Here is a 16,131-nt window from a genome sequence, read left to right as displayed (position 1 = left end):
AATTGGGGGGGGCTTGCTCCACATCCATATCAATGGAAAGCTCCCACGCCCATAATGTCAACAGTCGCACACCTCACATTGAGCGTGGGCAGCCGTGCTAATAAACATTAAAAACAGCAAATGTGGCGGAACGTCGGCTTTAGTTTACTGTTTTTGTAATATTTTTAATTTAACTATGTTGAACCTTTCCATTTTTGTGCAAAAAAATGACTGAAGAACCCAAAGAGGTAATTTTTTTTTTTTTTTTTTTTTTTTTTTTTTTGCAAATTAAAATGTGGTATATACGGTATGTACTGTACAGTATATCATGAGTGGACCAAAAAATTATTTAAAAGCCATGCTTAAAAACCCATCTGTTTGCATCTGTAGCATCCACCAAATCGGACTAAGAAGTGCCTCACCCAATTTTACGAATATTTAGCCCCCAAAGCCTGTCTCACTTAGCAACATGAAATTTGGTAGACGGGTGTCATTAATCCAGCCACAAAAAGATCTCAATTAGCCATGCCCAAAAATAAGGGATATCTGCCACATTGGTTTGAAGCCCTTTAACTTGGTGGAATTGCTCAGAATTTTCTGAAAATCCTGCCCCTGAAACCAGTTTTACTCAGTAAAATGAAATTTGGTAAACAAAACTTTGATGCAATGTTATTGCATGCTCCCAAATATGTGCCGGTTTTAACATCATCAAAAAATAACACATGACACAAGAACATTTATACTTGTGCAGCAAGCTGAGACAAGTCCACCTTGCATCACTCTCTCCATTATTTATTTATCATAACCATCTCTTTCCATTTTTCGCCCTCTAAGCATTTTTCCTTTTCAGGATGTGGTGCTCCTTGTCGGTGACTGGTGAGTATGACTTTTGTACTGACTGTACGGGTTTGTTATCTGTACATTTGGCCTCAAGTTCACTTTTTACAAGCTTTCAGATGGGTGTGTTCAGTAGGGCAAACAGCACAATTTTGCTTTCCAAATCACTGTATGCACATATACACACACCCTCTTGCCTTTAATAACACAGGTCATGAAAGTCACCTGGGAGCAACAGCAAGTCAGGAAGACAAAGCGTTTAGCCGAAGATAAGGCTGGTTTACATAAAAGGTACTGTAAATATTTTTGATTATTTTCTGCATTTTAAGGAAAGTGTTTGTAGAAACATATAATAGAAATGGTGCAATATTGTCAATGGGTATCTTTTAAAAACATAAAGTTATGAGAAAAACTGAAAAATCTGTTTTCATGCCTACCTATACTACTACACACACACACAAAAAAATGAAATTTATAGTCAGCCTGTTTCACTTGCATTTGCAAGTTTTGATGGAGAATGTGTAATGTGCAGACAACTGGACTAAAAGGTCTGACTGACTACTGTATACTGTTGCCAGCGCACTCTTTTAAACACATCTGGAGTTAGACGAAGGCTAAGTTCACACAATTTAACTAGGGCTGTCAAACGATGAAAATTTTTAATTGAGTTAATCACATCTTAAAAATTAATTAATCGCAATTCAAACCATCTGTAAAATCTGCCATTTTTTTCCTGTAAATTATTTTTGTTATCAGGGATTGTTATTGTTATAAGACACAAGACGGACATAAACAATCAACATTCTGTACATAAGTACTGTATTTGTTTATTATAACAATAAATCCACAAGATGGCATTAAAATTATTAACATTCTTTTAAAGCAGTGGTGTCCAAACTATTCCACATAGGGCCGCAGTGGGTGCTGGATTTCATTCCTACCAAAAAACGACATCTTTTTCACCAATCTGGTGTCTCACAAGTGTAATCAGTTGATTGCAGTCAGGTGCTGCTTGTTTTAGCACAAACTTCATTGGTTAAACTGTCTGTGCTCGATTGGTAGGGACAAAAACCAGCACCCACAGCGGCCCTTAAAGCAGTAATGTGAAGTAAGGTTGGCCAACCATGTTTTTGAATAATATCAATGGCTAAACAGTTATAAGCATTTTTTTTTTTTTAACGCAACCCTTCCTGATTCTTTGTTTAACCCATAGCAACGCCCTTGACAACAAAAATACTTTTCTTCGGCAATATTCGGAAATCTTCAGAAATTACGTCACACCGGGAAGTGCGAGGGAAGTGCGCCATAGAACAGTATTGTTTGTTGCATTGCTTCTCGGTAAGATGCCACAGCGGTGTGTGGCGATGTTTTGTTCTCACTCAAAACGAAAAGTTGTATGAGTGGCCAAAGGATAGCAGGGCACATAAATGGACATCTTTCGTTCGCACGAAGCGAATGAATTTCACGCCATCATCAAGTAGTGTTCTCTGCTGCAAACACTTCGAAGATGCCTGCTTCCTTAACCGTTCTGCTTATGATCAAGGATTTGCCAAAAAGTAAGTGTGATTTTTGGATAGATGACTGATGACTTTGTCAAAGCAGAGCTGCCAACTGTTGTGGAATGAACAGTATAAGTTAGCGACGTTAGCCGAAAGTTAACTCGTGGCAATCCCCGATCATAGTTGTTGTTGCGTTCACTAGGTTAAGCGTGTTTAAATTGAGCGTCATCTACGATCTTGTCCGAAAGGGTTAATCCACTGTCAATCGGGAAAGGGGTGTGGATGTGCATATAAACGGGTCGGCATCGTGGTAATTCATGGTCACGTTGCAGTAAGAGTCACACACCGCCGGTGAGTTTGTGCACATTTATTTGTATTTGTATTATGTATTTCCACCTTCATGCTTCAAGCATTGCATTTAATTTGTACAGTTCGGCGTTTCTTTCACGGTGATCGCTTGATAGGCCTCTAGTTTGTGTTTTACGAGAGCCGCTGACAGCTGACGAACAAGCGTGTTGGCATTGAGTCAATCTCGCAGCGAATCAGCAAGCGGCTCAAGTCACGCAGTGAATCATGGGAAATGTAGTCTTGGGACAACACTGAAGTGGTGCTTTGCAATCTGTTCGCATGTGTGAAAAAACTACATTTCCTCACACCATTAGACGCCACTTCCTCCCGAGAGCCCCGAGCCGTGTTGTACTTTTAGCTCCATGTGTTAATAAAGAAACAAAGTTGTCAGCACGTCGTATGTTCGATACATTTGTAAACAAAAAGCTCATAACAAGACACTATGCACGATCTGTTTAAGAGACGCTGGAGTAGTAGGAGGCGAGGAGGAGATCAGCGAGAAGCAAAACTTTGCGGTCGAATGTGGCGGCAGTCCGCTATTATTTTGTTTTCTTATTGTTGCCACAATAAAGTGGAGAAAGCCATCAACGACTCATCTCCTTCTTTCCTCCCAATGTTTTTATATTATTATTTAGAGCTGCCGGATCTGCCAAAATTAACATGAAGTCTGACTATTATTTTTTTTAATAATGTCATCAGATAGACAAAAACATAAAATTATGTGCAAATGCCTGCATCTTCAAATCATGAAAATAATAACAGCCTATATTTTACCAATGTTGTAATCCCGATGGGTCTTGTCTCCATTCCATGTCAGGTAGTCTAGGCACATTGTTTGCATCCTGATGAGCGTCTGGCTAATACATGTTAGGTCCAACATAAAATTCCAACCTCCTCTTCTTCCTCCAACTCTTCAAAAACTTGGATCTCCTCCATTGCGTTCGATCTATCGGTTATATCGCTGTTTGAATCATTGTTTGAAGGGCTTTGTATGGCGGCCGTATGTATGGAGCTGCAATCGCTGTTCCCGGTGTGACGTAGCACTTCTGGGTTCGTCCCCTTTCAGGCTCGAACTTCGGAAAGACGAGTATTTTGTCAAATATACAGCATATAAATTATTTTTTCATACTTTATTTGTTGGACAATGTTTTATTACTTTAATTGTGACCCTATTTGGCATGTTATGAAATTACTTCACATTACTGCTTTAAGGACAAGTTTGGACACCCATGTTTTAAAGGGATCCACGAATAGAAAGACTTGTAGTTCTTAAAAGATAAATTTGAGTACAAGTTATAGTAATTTTATATTTTTTTGAGAGATAGGAATATTATTTTTGTTGTGCTTTCTCTAAATGATATTGTAGCGACTTAACTGTTCCGCCCAAATGCATTATGGGAAGTTGGGCAACCATGACTGTCAGTGGTGGCTTCAAATGGTATACAGTATGTTTTGCGTTGTGTTCAATTAAGCGTGTTAAGAAAAAGAACACCTCCTGCTCTGCCCAAATGCATGATGGGAAGTTGAGCAACCATGACTGTCAGTATTGGCTGCAAATGGTATAAAATATGTTCTGCGTTGTGTTCATTTAAGTGTGTTAAGAAAAAGATCGATTCTTGCTCTGCAGAAATGCATGAATGGAAGTTGGGCAACCATGACTGTTAGTAGTAGCTGCCAAAGCTTAGGCCAATAAAAGGCGCGATCCAATGAACACCTGTGTCCAGTCGCATTTCTCTGGCTTTTTGCTCTCAATGTGTTGAAATGGCGTCAATGTAAGCTGTTTGAGGCAACGCACTAACGGGTCATTCCGTGCATGCGTGAATTGCGTCAAATATTTAACGCATTTAATTTAAAAAATTAATTACCGCCCGTTATCGCGATAAATTTGACAGCCCTAAATTTAACATTTAACGTTAGAACAACTTAAAGTATCAAGTTAGCACAACTTTTCAAGTTCTGTTTGCTCATAAATGTAAATTAGCCCCAAAACTTGATAATTCAAGTTAGTGCAAATGATCTTACCAAGTTAACAATGTTAACTTGATAAGATCTGTCACAAATACTTTTAATAGTTTACTAGTAGTTACTCAGACAAACTTGACATTTTGAGTTGTGCTTAGCAACTTACTGGGAGTTTTCTTTTTTTCTTTTTATAGTTGTTGGGTTTTGGATGTGCTGGAGCCTATGCCATTTGATTTCGGGCGACTGGTGGGGTAGACCCGAAACTGTTTGCCTGTCAAATGTGGGTGTGGGAAAATGCATATAATAAGTCATAAAATATGTGGACATAACATCATTTTTTCCCCTATACCAACTAAAATATCTAAAATATAAACAATTTAGGCCAGCACAGTGGCTGACCGGTTAGCATGACCTCACAGTTCTGTGATCGATGCAAGTTCTCCCTGATCCTGCGTTGATTTTCTGCGGGTGGTCGTTTCTTCCAGCAGCCAACAAATACTCTAAATTGTCTTTTGGTATGAATGTGTGCATGAAATCTTCATCATGTTATGGACAACGGTTAGCTGGCAGCCAGTTCGGTCTTCAGTATACATTATTTCTAAACCATCAACAACAATTTCACTTTTTTTTTTTTTGTCCAATCAGATTTCCTCTTCTGTATTTATCTCTGTTAATGTAATCTGCTCAGGGCCTTCAAAATTAGGAGTGCTCACTCAACACCATTTGCAGTGCTCTTTGTTTTTAATAAGTCAGATGTCTATGTCTTTGCCTTAGCGAAGGCTTATTGTGACATTTTCATTTGCAATGGGTGACTGGAGTATGAATGTTGGACATTGTTTGAAAAAAAATATGTGTAAGGCAAATCTTTCAAGAAAAAAACTTATAGGATAGACAACACCGTACAACACCATACCTGGCTTGCTTGTTTAAACCAGGTAAAAGATCCATTCAGCACCAACAGAGAGCGCCACACCTTTGGCACACTTTCTACACCAACGGGCAGTAACTGGTTGATAGGAAGTAGTGTCGTATGGCAGGGGAAAAAATGAAACCCACAAATATTCTTGAAAAAGCAGTTATAAATCATTAATAATGGTTTTCTGGTTTCCTAAATTGTTCATTTTTAAAACTTTTTTTTTTTTAAACAGAAGCCGTCACTTGGTTTTTGTGAAGGGCTTTCCCTTTTTCTCCCTACAATGAAATCTCTTCTGCCTTATTTAAATGTGCTGTGTGGAGTTTGGCAAATAGCTAACAATTCTTCGAAAAAGAGACCACGTACTTGCTTTTAACTTGTTTATTGCCAAAAGCTCACTGTGAAACTAAACATAAAAAGACAATAAGGGACATTGTTTATACAATCATGTATTACTTGTGTCATGCACTCTGGCCACTTACTATGATAAATCACTACTTATAAAGCTCAAAATAATGTACATTTGAACACAAATTGTAGCAACACATGTAGACAGAGGACACTACAATGCTCACTGGCAAGTCATCTTTATAAACTGTGGAAAAATTGCTTATGCCAAACTTGGACTATATGATTGTTTTTTTTTTTTTTTTTTTTTGTCGTTCCCAACTGTCACTTTGCTTAATTACAAGACATGGTGTTATGAAGGCATAGCCCTTTTCACACACATATCCAGGGAAATTCCCGCGTAAGGTGACGCGGGGTTTACTCGCGTCATTGCTTTCAGGCATGTAGAAATGTCCTGAGAATGACGGGGGTTGGACACTTTCACACACTTGTCCTGTGTTGCCCACTGGCGCTTTTTGAAGGCTGATGGCCCGATTTTATAACCTGGCCATTACGTCATTTTTGGTCGCATCAGCCGTCACAATGTTGGTCAAATAGTGTTTTTTTCCGGAGGAGAGTTTATTCACGTCGTAACTGCAGCCAATTCAAGCTTGTCAAGACTGTAGTTAAGCCCAGGGTGTCCGAGAAAAGGATGGAAAGAAGAATCCCATTGTACAAGTACAAGCATGTTTCCGCAGTAGCGGACCCTAACGTGAGGAACAAAATAAACCACACAGTTCCAAAGATGGACGTTGGACTCTCTTCCTCGGTTGTACTGTCACGGACGCATTGTGTAATTCCCCCTTTGCAGCCAGCGATCGCGTGTATTTTTGTTTGCGGGGCAGCGACAGGGAGAGGGCCGCTCTCTCCTTTCGCCTCAGGCCCCGCCGAGTAGGAAGGCAGCCACGGTGCGCATGGAGGTCTCAGGTGCTGGCCCGGGTGGAGCCGCCGTGGGTGCAGATCTTGGTGGTAGTAGCAAATATATATTTAATAAACCCTTGAACGCTTCCCTCCGTTATTTTCTGCTTTGAAGTCCAACCTTGTTTCCGCAATAGCGAAAGTAGAGTAGAAGAGGAAGTGACGATCGGTTCGCCATGATATTTACGTCATCAGCCATCGTGCTGTGACCCGGGAATTTAACGCCTGCTTTCCCGCTTCCCGGGAAAGTCCTGGACATGATTCTAAGACCCGACCCGTGAAATCGGGTAAACGCGTAATCTCCGTCTCAGTCGACCTGGGAAATTGTTTTGACATACAACTGCTGCACGGTTAAATCCCGCGATATTCCCAGTGTTTCGGAGTGTGCGAAAGGGGCTCATATGTCTCAAAAAGGACACCATGTATTTGACATAAAGTACTTCCTGTACTCTAAAGACCAAAATTAAGAGATTTAAACTGGCCAGATGTTATTTTTTTAAATGGAGGTAATCGTAAATGGATTAGTGGTACAGTGGTACCTCGACATACGATCGCTTCGACACACGATCTTTTTGACATCCAATGTAAAAATGACTCGCTATTTGTTTCTACATTCAACGACATGCTCGAAATACGACGACATGACAGCACCGCAGAGGAACGCACGGCGGATTTTCTTGTGTAAGAAATCAACACAGGTTTCAAAAAGGTTGATACAGGTGGTGAAACAAGGAAAAAGGTGATGCTTACCTTTGCAATAAATTTGCAAATCATAGAAAAATATGAGCGTGGGGTGCGCACGCATCTCCACGGTCCTCCTACGACCACCGTTCACCAGTCTTTATAAGTTAAGCTGACAATTATTATTGTGGTAACATCGCCAAAGAAATCGCCAGCTTTGTCAGGTTTTTATCATTTATTTCAGAACTTAGCCAACACAAAATGCCTACTCTTGGCCATAGTTGATGTTCTCAAGAAAAAATTGAAAGTGAAAGTACAGGTAACTCTAAACCCACCACTCCCTCTCTCCATCACGTCAGCCACGCGGTGTGTTCACATTAAAACCCGATTCGTTACATTATTACAGGAATTATTATTATTGTTATTATTCTGATTTTTATTTATAATGTATATGTTTTGCTATGTGTAATTGCCATGTGTAATAGTAGCAGCAATATTTATTAAGGATTTAGTGCAGGTTTTTGGGCTGTGGAACGAATTATGGAATTATAATGTATTATGGGAAAATCCTGCTTGACATACGGCCGTTTCGAATTACAAACAAGGTCCTGAAAGAACTTCGTATGTAGAGGTACCACTGTATTTCCGTTCATTTCAACGGGAAAGCCTACATATTTGACATATGAGGTACATGGGTCACTAATGTGGCCTCAGAACTTATATACTAGTTAAGCAAAGTTCCAATGTCCATTATGTTGGTCCGGAGTCGTAGTCCACCTCCATTGGTGCCTCTTGGCTCATACACCCCACCAAGTAACCCCCGACTCCCCAACTGGAGGTAAAAATGCTAAAAATAGCTGTGGGCTGCTCATGTTCCCAATCTTGTGTTGGAATCCTGATGTGTGGCTGCATGAGCTACTATCCGTATTGGTGGGTTAAGGGAGGGGGTCTTTCCTATTATCACAGAATAAAAAACATGCACGTTCATTGCCAAACCTCCTCCTCCTTTTTATCCGCAAACCCCCTCTCATATTTCTGCCCCCCACCTCTCCTGTGGTTGCCCACCCCCACCACCACCTCGATCCAGCCCCTCCGCCCCTTGTCCGCGGCGGCGTGACGGGGGAAGGCGGAGCTCTCTTCTCGTTTAGCTGCCTTCATTCCTCCTTCCAACCTGCAGTGAAGATGGTCTATCGCCACTAAAGAAAAAGACGCGGAGGTATATATTCTCTTTTTTGCACGGTGGGCGGAGAAGACGGAGAGGAAGGACCGAGGGAAGGATTGCGGAGGCCGGTAAACTCGTACCCAAATCGGGCCAAGAGGACAGAGGACATCGGCGGTCGACACCCCCGCGAAAGCCGCCCCCCCTACCACCAGCAGCACAACGTACCGCCTCATCCCTCCACATCCCTCCATCCTCACGAACTAGGATATAAAGGATTACAGTCAACGCTGCCGTCGATTGCAGATCATCCGAGCCCCGGACTTTCAGCGTTTCGCCCGGCCGCTGAGTGGTCCTTCTAGCCGGGGATGCGGCGCCTTGGGCGGGCTAGAGTCGGACGACCAGTCGGGCTCTCATCCGCAGTGGACCCATGAAAGACATCTGACACAAGCACAGATGGGTAAGAGGAGATAGTGTGTCGTGTGTTTGCGTGTACGTGTGTGTGTGCGCGCACGTTTGATGCTGGATGAAGTTGATCATAACAAGAAGCACAGATGGCCTTCTCTACCTTCCTGATTGGTTCCCATATACAGTAGGATGACTGTACACTGTAGTTTCTGGGGTAGTAAAAATAGTTTTTAAAAAATTATAGTGGCACAATTTCTTTCATGGCTAAGATTATTGATTGAAATTATTTTTGGTCACTAAGCAGTTCCGGAATCACCCCCCAAAAGCACAATTTGAAAAACTGCTGAATTTTAAACCTGAAGCAAAACGATACCAAAAGACAATGTAAAAAAAAATAATAATAAAAAAACACTTGTTTTTATAAGTCACTCTACAATATTTTCATGTTGATCTATGGCCTTGTGACTGACACCATGACAGCTGAAAGTTCCCCAGTACCCCGTCAAGTTCATATATAATCCTTAGGATAACATTTTAAAAACATTACAGAAAATAAGGAGCAAATGCACTCAACTTGTTTGAACAGCTTGCAAGGAGAACAGTACAATACAATACATGACTACAAAATACAGTATCCACAATCGTTCTAAACCTAAGCCCTCCATCCCCTTTTTATTTGGGATGAGCCTAGCAACAAAAGGGGTGTCTTACCTTAAAAGAAATTGGGGGCAGAGCGAGGGCGACACCCAGTGAACTTGTTTTGCTATGTGTGTGCATGTTGGTGGAATTAATGCATGTGTGTCAAAACATTTCCATTTGGCAATGCATTTAGCAATCCAATTCAACTTTGCAATATTCAGTTAGCTGTGTAATTTCCCAATATCTGCGGCTTGGCGCTAAATTGACATGTGGAACAAAGGCAGTTTTATTAAGAGCAAAGCATATCTTTACTCTGAGGACATATATAATAAACATCTTAATAATCATCTCATCGCCCCCCACCATTGAGTGTCAGTATATCTGAAATGTGCTCAATTCAGATTTTGGCAGGCAACATGAAGCAAGCAATTGTCACACAAACATAACTCTTATTTGCTCATGAATCAATGTTTCCCTATAGTATTAAATTTAAAAAACATTAATCTTTTCCATCCCCCAAAAACATTTGAAATAAAGAAAAGTAGTCCTCTATTGCGGAAAAACAATTTAAATGAAATACATTAGTACTTGTAGTTGTATAGATTGTAGTGTTTTTGTGTGATGGATGAGTGACTTTAAGGGGCGTGGCCTTGTAAAAGATATGGCACCTCTGGCCCAAATGTGAGGGCATTATAATACTGTATCTCTATTATTCTGGTGACAGAGACTGAATTTTTCATTATTTTTGATGTAATTTTATCAGGTTTGCAAGACAATGCCCATTACATCTTTTTTTCAAGCTATATTAGTTCATCTTGGAGGCTGCAAAGAAGGCTTCACGGTGGCTCTGGCTAAGGAGAGGGGACACGTGGCGAAGTGCGCTACCTGGACACAAGTCGAGTCTTGATCAACCCTGGCTGGGTCTCCCGGGTGGGGTGTCTGATGTAAAACCCAAAACACCCTATAACAATTACACCCACCCATCATTGATGATGGGTTCAGGTTGCACCGCAAGGTGTATTCACGTATCAGGCAGTTTTTCTTGCCTCCTCAAACAACCAGATTCTCAATATTATGTAGCTGACTAGATCTAATTAAATTGTTTAATGTTTACTTTTACAGTATAGCCGCATTGAAGCATGAACTGCTAGAGTTAAAAACAATAAAAATATTCATTGTCTCATAGGGTCAAGAAATTAGCCACTATCGAATCATAAAAAAATAATATGTCTAGTTTTTTTGTTTTTTTTAACTGTTACAAAAGTCTGAATATCAAGTCAAGTGCTGCAGTCATTTTGTCACAGTATCAAAATTCTGCCTTCCAAACTAAGTATAGCTGCATAAAGTACCTCAATGTGCTGATAATGAAGCTATACCAAGGCCAAAATACAGTATTAGTGATAAAAGAAGTGGAATCATACTTTCAATACAAAAAGTCTACACTCCTCTCAAAATGCCATGTTTTCCTGACATAAAATGGGAGACCATGAACTTTCCCTGGCTGGCTTTGGTCTTAAGACCACATTTTAAAGATCCAATCTTGTCTTGGTCAAGACGGGCGGCACGTTGTTTGGGTTGTTAGCATGTCCGTCTCACAGTTCTCAGATTGTGGGTTCACTCCCAGGCTCTAGCCTTCCTGTGTGGAGTTAGCATTATCTCCCCCTTCCTGCGTGCATTTTCTCCAGCTACTCCAGTTTCTCCCACATCTTGAAAACATACATGGTAGGCTAATTGACCAATTCTAAATTTTCCCTACTATGAGTGTGTGCCTTATTGGTTGTTTGTGTCCTTGTGTCCTCCGATTGATTGGCAAACAATTCAGAGTGTACCCCGCCAATTAGGCATGTGCCGCTCTGAGATTCTGACGGTATGATAACCTTAAGCAAAAATATCGCTGTTTCAAGGATCATGGCATTGCAATTAAAGCTCTAAAATGTGTTACTTTGACATATCTGAGTAAAAAAAACCAAACTTTTTTCCATTGAACAGGATTTTAATTTTTCAAAACATATTAGCAAATTGGAACATACTGTAAATATAAAGTTAAATAAACCATAAAAAAAACAAAAAATAACTGAAATATTCTCAATGAAATAAATGCAGTCTTTAGGTGAGCGTAAACTCATAGCCACAGCTCAATATTATTAACATCAGAACAAAAAAAAATTGAATTCGTTTCCATAAAAAGCATGTGTGTATGACTTATGACGTATCTTTTTTACATTATGCACACACTCTTTTCTCAACACAGTTGCCAGAGAGAAAAAAAATACATGTTTTACCACCGCTAGACACACTAGACACGCTGGAGTTAACTCTCGTAGCTGGTGGGAAATGTTCACGATAATTTTTACTAACCTTTAATTTAATCTGCAAAATCATATTGGAGGTATTGCCTCCTCAGCAGCCACCTTCCGCAAACATGTTTTACATGTCTGTTGGCCCTCCTCCTCTAAGCCGCAGCCATCTGTAACTTTTCTGTAGCTGAAGTATTTCCATACCAGCGATTTCATTTTCTTTGAATGGGAAAAAAAGTTCAGGAGTTTCACCTCCTCCAGCCATCGTGTAGCACAGCTGACTCTCAGACATTGAGCAACAACCGGTGGGGGAGGGTTGAGCCTTGCAGCTGCAAGCGAGGGATTTCTCCATATATTTTTTGGGCCATAAAACATAGCTAATACCTTAGGGACTGTATGACAGAAGATTTTTGCGATTTTGAAACTTTTCATACTTTTCATACCACGATATACCTTGAAACCTGTAATCGGCACATGTCTACCGTCAACTAACCCCAGTTAGCTGAATGGAAGATGAATGAATAATGCCTCACGCAAGGCTCAACTCTCAAAAGTATGTATGTTTCTCCTGCCACAAAAGATTATTTTGATTTTTGACTCATTTTTTGCTATTAGTCAGCTCGGGATGATTAAAAAACAATGTGCATTTTGCAATGCCTTGCAATGTGCATTTTGCTTTTTTGCCAAAAACAGCCAAACATTTTCAAATCAATAGTTGTTTGCATAAAAGAATAGGAATAAAATAAGTAGTCTGACCAATAAAACGTGGCCCCTAATGAAAATGAAATAAAATAATAATAATAAATTCACCCGAAAAAGACTTTAAGAATGAAAGTATAATGAACTGCTTAAGTTCAGTTTGGACACACGTGCTTGTTCGTACCAGGCACGGATTGAAGAATAATGTATTTCTATGTCTGACTATAACGTACATAAACATCTATAGTACTCTTGCGGCTCAAGAGGTAGTGTCAGATCTTACACATATGCAGGACTCATCTGGTATCCTGTGGATCGGGTCGTGACAAGCATGATTTGGAAATATTTGATAGCAAACAGTGGTGGGCAAACTATTCCATAAAGGGCTGCAGTGGGTGGATGTTTTTGTTCAAACCCATCATGAGGAAAGCCTTTCACCAATCTTGTTTCTTACAAGTGCAATCAGTTGATTGCGGTCAGGTGCTTCTTGTTTGCCCTGACCCCTCATTGGTTAAACTGTCTGTGCTGAATCAGTTGGAACAAAGACCAGGACCCACTGCGGCCCTCGAGGACTGGGTTGCCCACCCGTGTGATTAGACAAAGCAAAGATTTTATGCAAGGCTTGTTATAAGACAACTGTGACGGGGGGTGGAAATACTTCCAACATAGCAATGCATCTCAGAGACAGGCATCCAGAATTCGCCAATACAAAAGAGCGGCAGGTTGCGACGCGTTTCAGACACTTTTAAATAGAAGTCGTGTGTGAATTATTTTGTGATAAGCTGTTTTGTTCTTAACTGGTAAGAATGGACGACCCTTTGCCTGTTAGTGGCGAAGTAGAACACAACACAGCAGCCTCAAAAAACACTATATTGTGTCAATAGTAATAAAATAGACATTTGCCTGATGCACTTGGTTGTCATTTTCTTATAAAGACCTTCCTAATACAGTGGTCCCTCGACGTAAGATCCTTTTGACATCCAACATAAAATTTGACTCGCATTTGTCTAGACATATGACGACATGCTCGAAATACGACAATTTATAATAGCATCGCAATTTCATTGGTTTCGGGCAACACTGACGCATGGTGGATTTTCTTGTGAGAGAAATCAACATGGGTCCCACGAAGGTTTGTACAGGTGGTGAAAAAAGGAAAAACGTGACGCTTACCATTGAAGTTAAAAATGAAATTAGAGAAAAATTCGAGTGTGGCTTGCGCGCGTCAGTGAACTGGCTCGACAATACGGCCGGAAAATGTCTACGATCTCGAGAACGACTCTCATTATAATAATAATTATTATTATTATTGTAACATCGACAAGGAAGTTACCAGCTTCGTCAGGTTTGTAATCATTTATTTCAGAAGTTGTGCAACACAACACGGCTACTGTCCCACCTCTCCGCACCTCTGTCTCTCACCAGTCACACAGTAAGTTCAGGAACAGCATGCAAAACAACCGCCACATTAAAACCAGATTCATTACATTATTATTATTATTATTAATATGTAATTGCTATTTGTAAATATAGCTGCAGTATTTATTAAGGATAGCGTTTTGGGCTGTGGAGCGAATTAATCCAATTCTGATTTATTCTTAAGGGAAAATCCCTCGACATATACAAGGATATGTTAAAGTATCTGAACCTTTCGGAATTTCTCACATTCATTCATTTTCCATGCCGCGTTTCCTCACGAGGGTCGCAGAGGTAACTGCCCAGCTAACTACGGGCAGTAGGCAGGGTACACCCTGAACTGGTTGCCAGCCAATCGTAGGGCACAAGGGGACATACAACCATTCATGCACACACTCATACCTACAGACAATTTAAAGCAAGGGTTCCCAAACTACGGCCCGCGGGCCGGATGTTGGTCCGGCCCCTTGAACAATTTTTTTTTTTTTCTCAATAGTGTTATTTATTTCCTGGCTTCTTTCTGTGAAGAACCCAGAGAGGGTTATTTGTTTATTATCTATTTAATTAATAGTGTTATTATTATTTATTATTATATTTTATTATATTATAATATATATATATATATATATATATATATATATATACTGGACTGTCTCAGGAAATTAGAATACACAATATTCTAATTTTTTGAGACAGTCCTGTGTATATATACAGGACTGTCTCAGGAAATTAGAATACACAATATTCTAATTTCCTGAGACAGTCAGGAAATTAGAATATTGTGTATTCTAATTTCCTGAGACAGTCCTGTATATATACACAGGACTGTCTCAAAAAATTAGAATATTGTGTATTCTAATTTCCTGAGACAGTCCAGTATATATATATATTTAAAAAAAATTTTTTTTTTTTTTTTTTTTTCAATTTACTTTTGTTCTGTGAAGAATCCAAAAAGGGTTATTTGATTGTGGCTTTCTGAAAAACAATAAATTTTTACATTTAGGCACTCCTGCAATCGTCACCCTCATTCGAGAAAGGAAAAGTTATGTGGCCCTCACAGGAAAAAGTTTGGGGACCCCTGATTTAGAGCGTTCAATCAGCCTTTTTGGGATGTGGAAGGAAACCGGAGTTCCCGGAGAAAACCCACGCAGGTACGGGGAGAACATGCAAACCCCACACAGGAGCTAAATTTCTCACATTTCTGCATAAAATCACCATCGTCTGATTTTTGTCAAAATCACACAGATGAAAAAACAGTGTCTGTTTTAACTAAAACCACCCAAATATTAATAGGTTTTCGTATTTTAATGAGCATAGTATGAAAACAATGACAGAAGGGAGTGATTTAAGTAAGTGAACCATCACATTTAATATTTTGTGCCCACCCCCCACCCCCTTTGGCAGCAATAACTTCAACCAGACGCTTCCTGTAGCTGCAGATCAGTCTGGCACATCGATCAGGACTAATTTTGGCCCATTCTTCCTGGCATGAATCGCTGTCTTTAGGTCATGCCACAGCATCTCAATAGGGTTCTAGTCTGAACTTTGACTTGGCCACTTCAGAACGTGTATCTTGTTCTTCTGAAACCATTCTGAAGTTGATTTACTTCTGTGTTTTGGATGATTGTCTTGTTGCAGCATCCATCGCCTTTTTAGCTGCAACTGTCTGCCAGACGGCCTCAGGTTTTTCTGCAAAACATCCTCATAGATGTTTGAATTCATTATTCCATTAAGATTGCAAGTTGTCCAGGCCCTGAGGCAGTAAAACAGCCCCAAATCATGATGCTCCCTCCACCATGCGTCCCGGTGGGGATGAGGTGTTGATGTTGGTGGGCAGTTCCATTTTTCCTCCACATATGACATTGTGTGTTACTCCCAAAGAATTTATTTTTGGTTTCATCACTCCACAAAATATTTTGCCAAACCTTGTGTGGAGTGTTTTTGCGAACATTAAACGAGCAACAATGTTTTTTTTTTTTTTTTTTAGAC

The 16,131-nt window shown here is 40.0% G+C and overlaps 1 protein-coding gene across 2 annotated transcripts in view; it reads left to right on the top strand.

The window, feature by feature from the left end:
• Positions 1-823: 823 nt before the first annotated feature.
• Positions 824-16,131, top strand: part of mgat3b (beta-1,4-mannosyl-glycoprotein 4-beta-N-acetylglucosaminyltransferase b) — a 65,760-nt gene continuing 50,452 nt past the window's right edge. The window contains exons 1-2 of one of the 2 annotated variants that reach the window (XM_057842421.1): positions 824-855; positions 1,028-1,107. In XM_057842421.1, coding sequence (XP_057698404.1) covers positions 1,031-1,107 — 77 coding nt within the window. In that variant the 5' untranslated portion in view covers positions 824-855; positions 1,028-1,030. Of the gene's footprint in view, positions 856-1,027; positions 1,108-8,623; positions 9,144-16,131 lie in introns of those variants that run through there. The other variant, XM_057842422.1, reaches the window with a different exon arrangement.

Source organism: Corythoichthys intestinalis, chromosome 8, assembly GCF_030265065.1.
Source record: "Corythoichthys intestinalis isolate RoL2023-P3 chromosome 8, ASM3026506v1, whole genome shotgun sequence".
NCBI lineage: Eukaryota > Metazoa > Chordata > Actinopteri > Syngnathiformes > Syngnathidae > Corythoichthys > Corythoichthys intestinalis.
The sequence above is the reverse complement of the archived record's forward strand: the minus strand, read 5'-3'. Positions and strand labels throughout refer to the sequence as shown.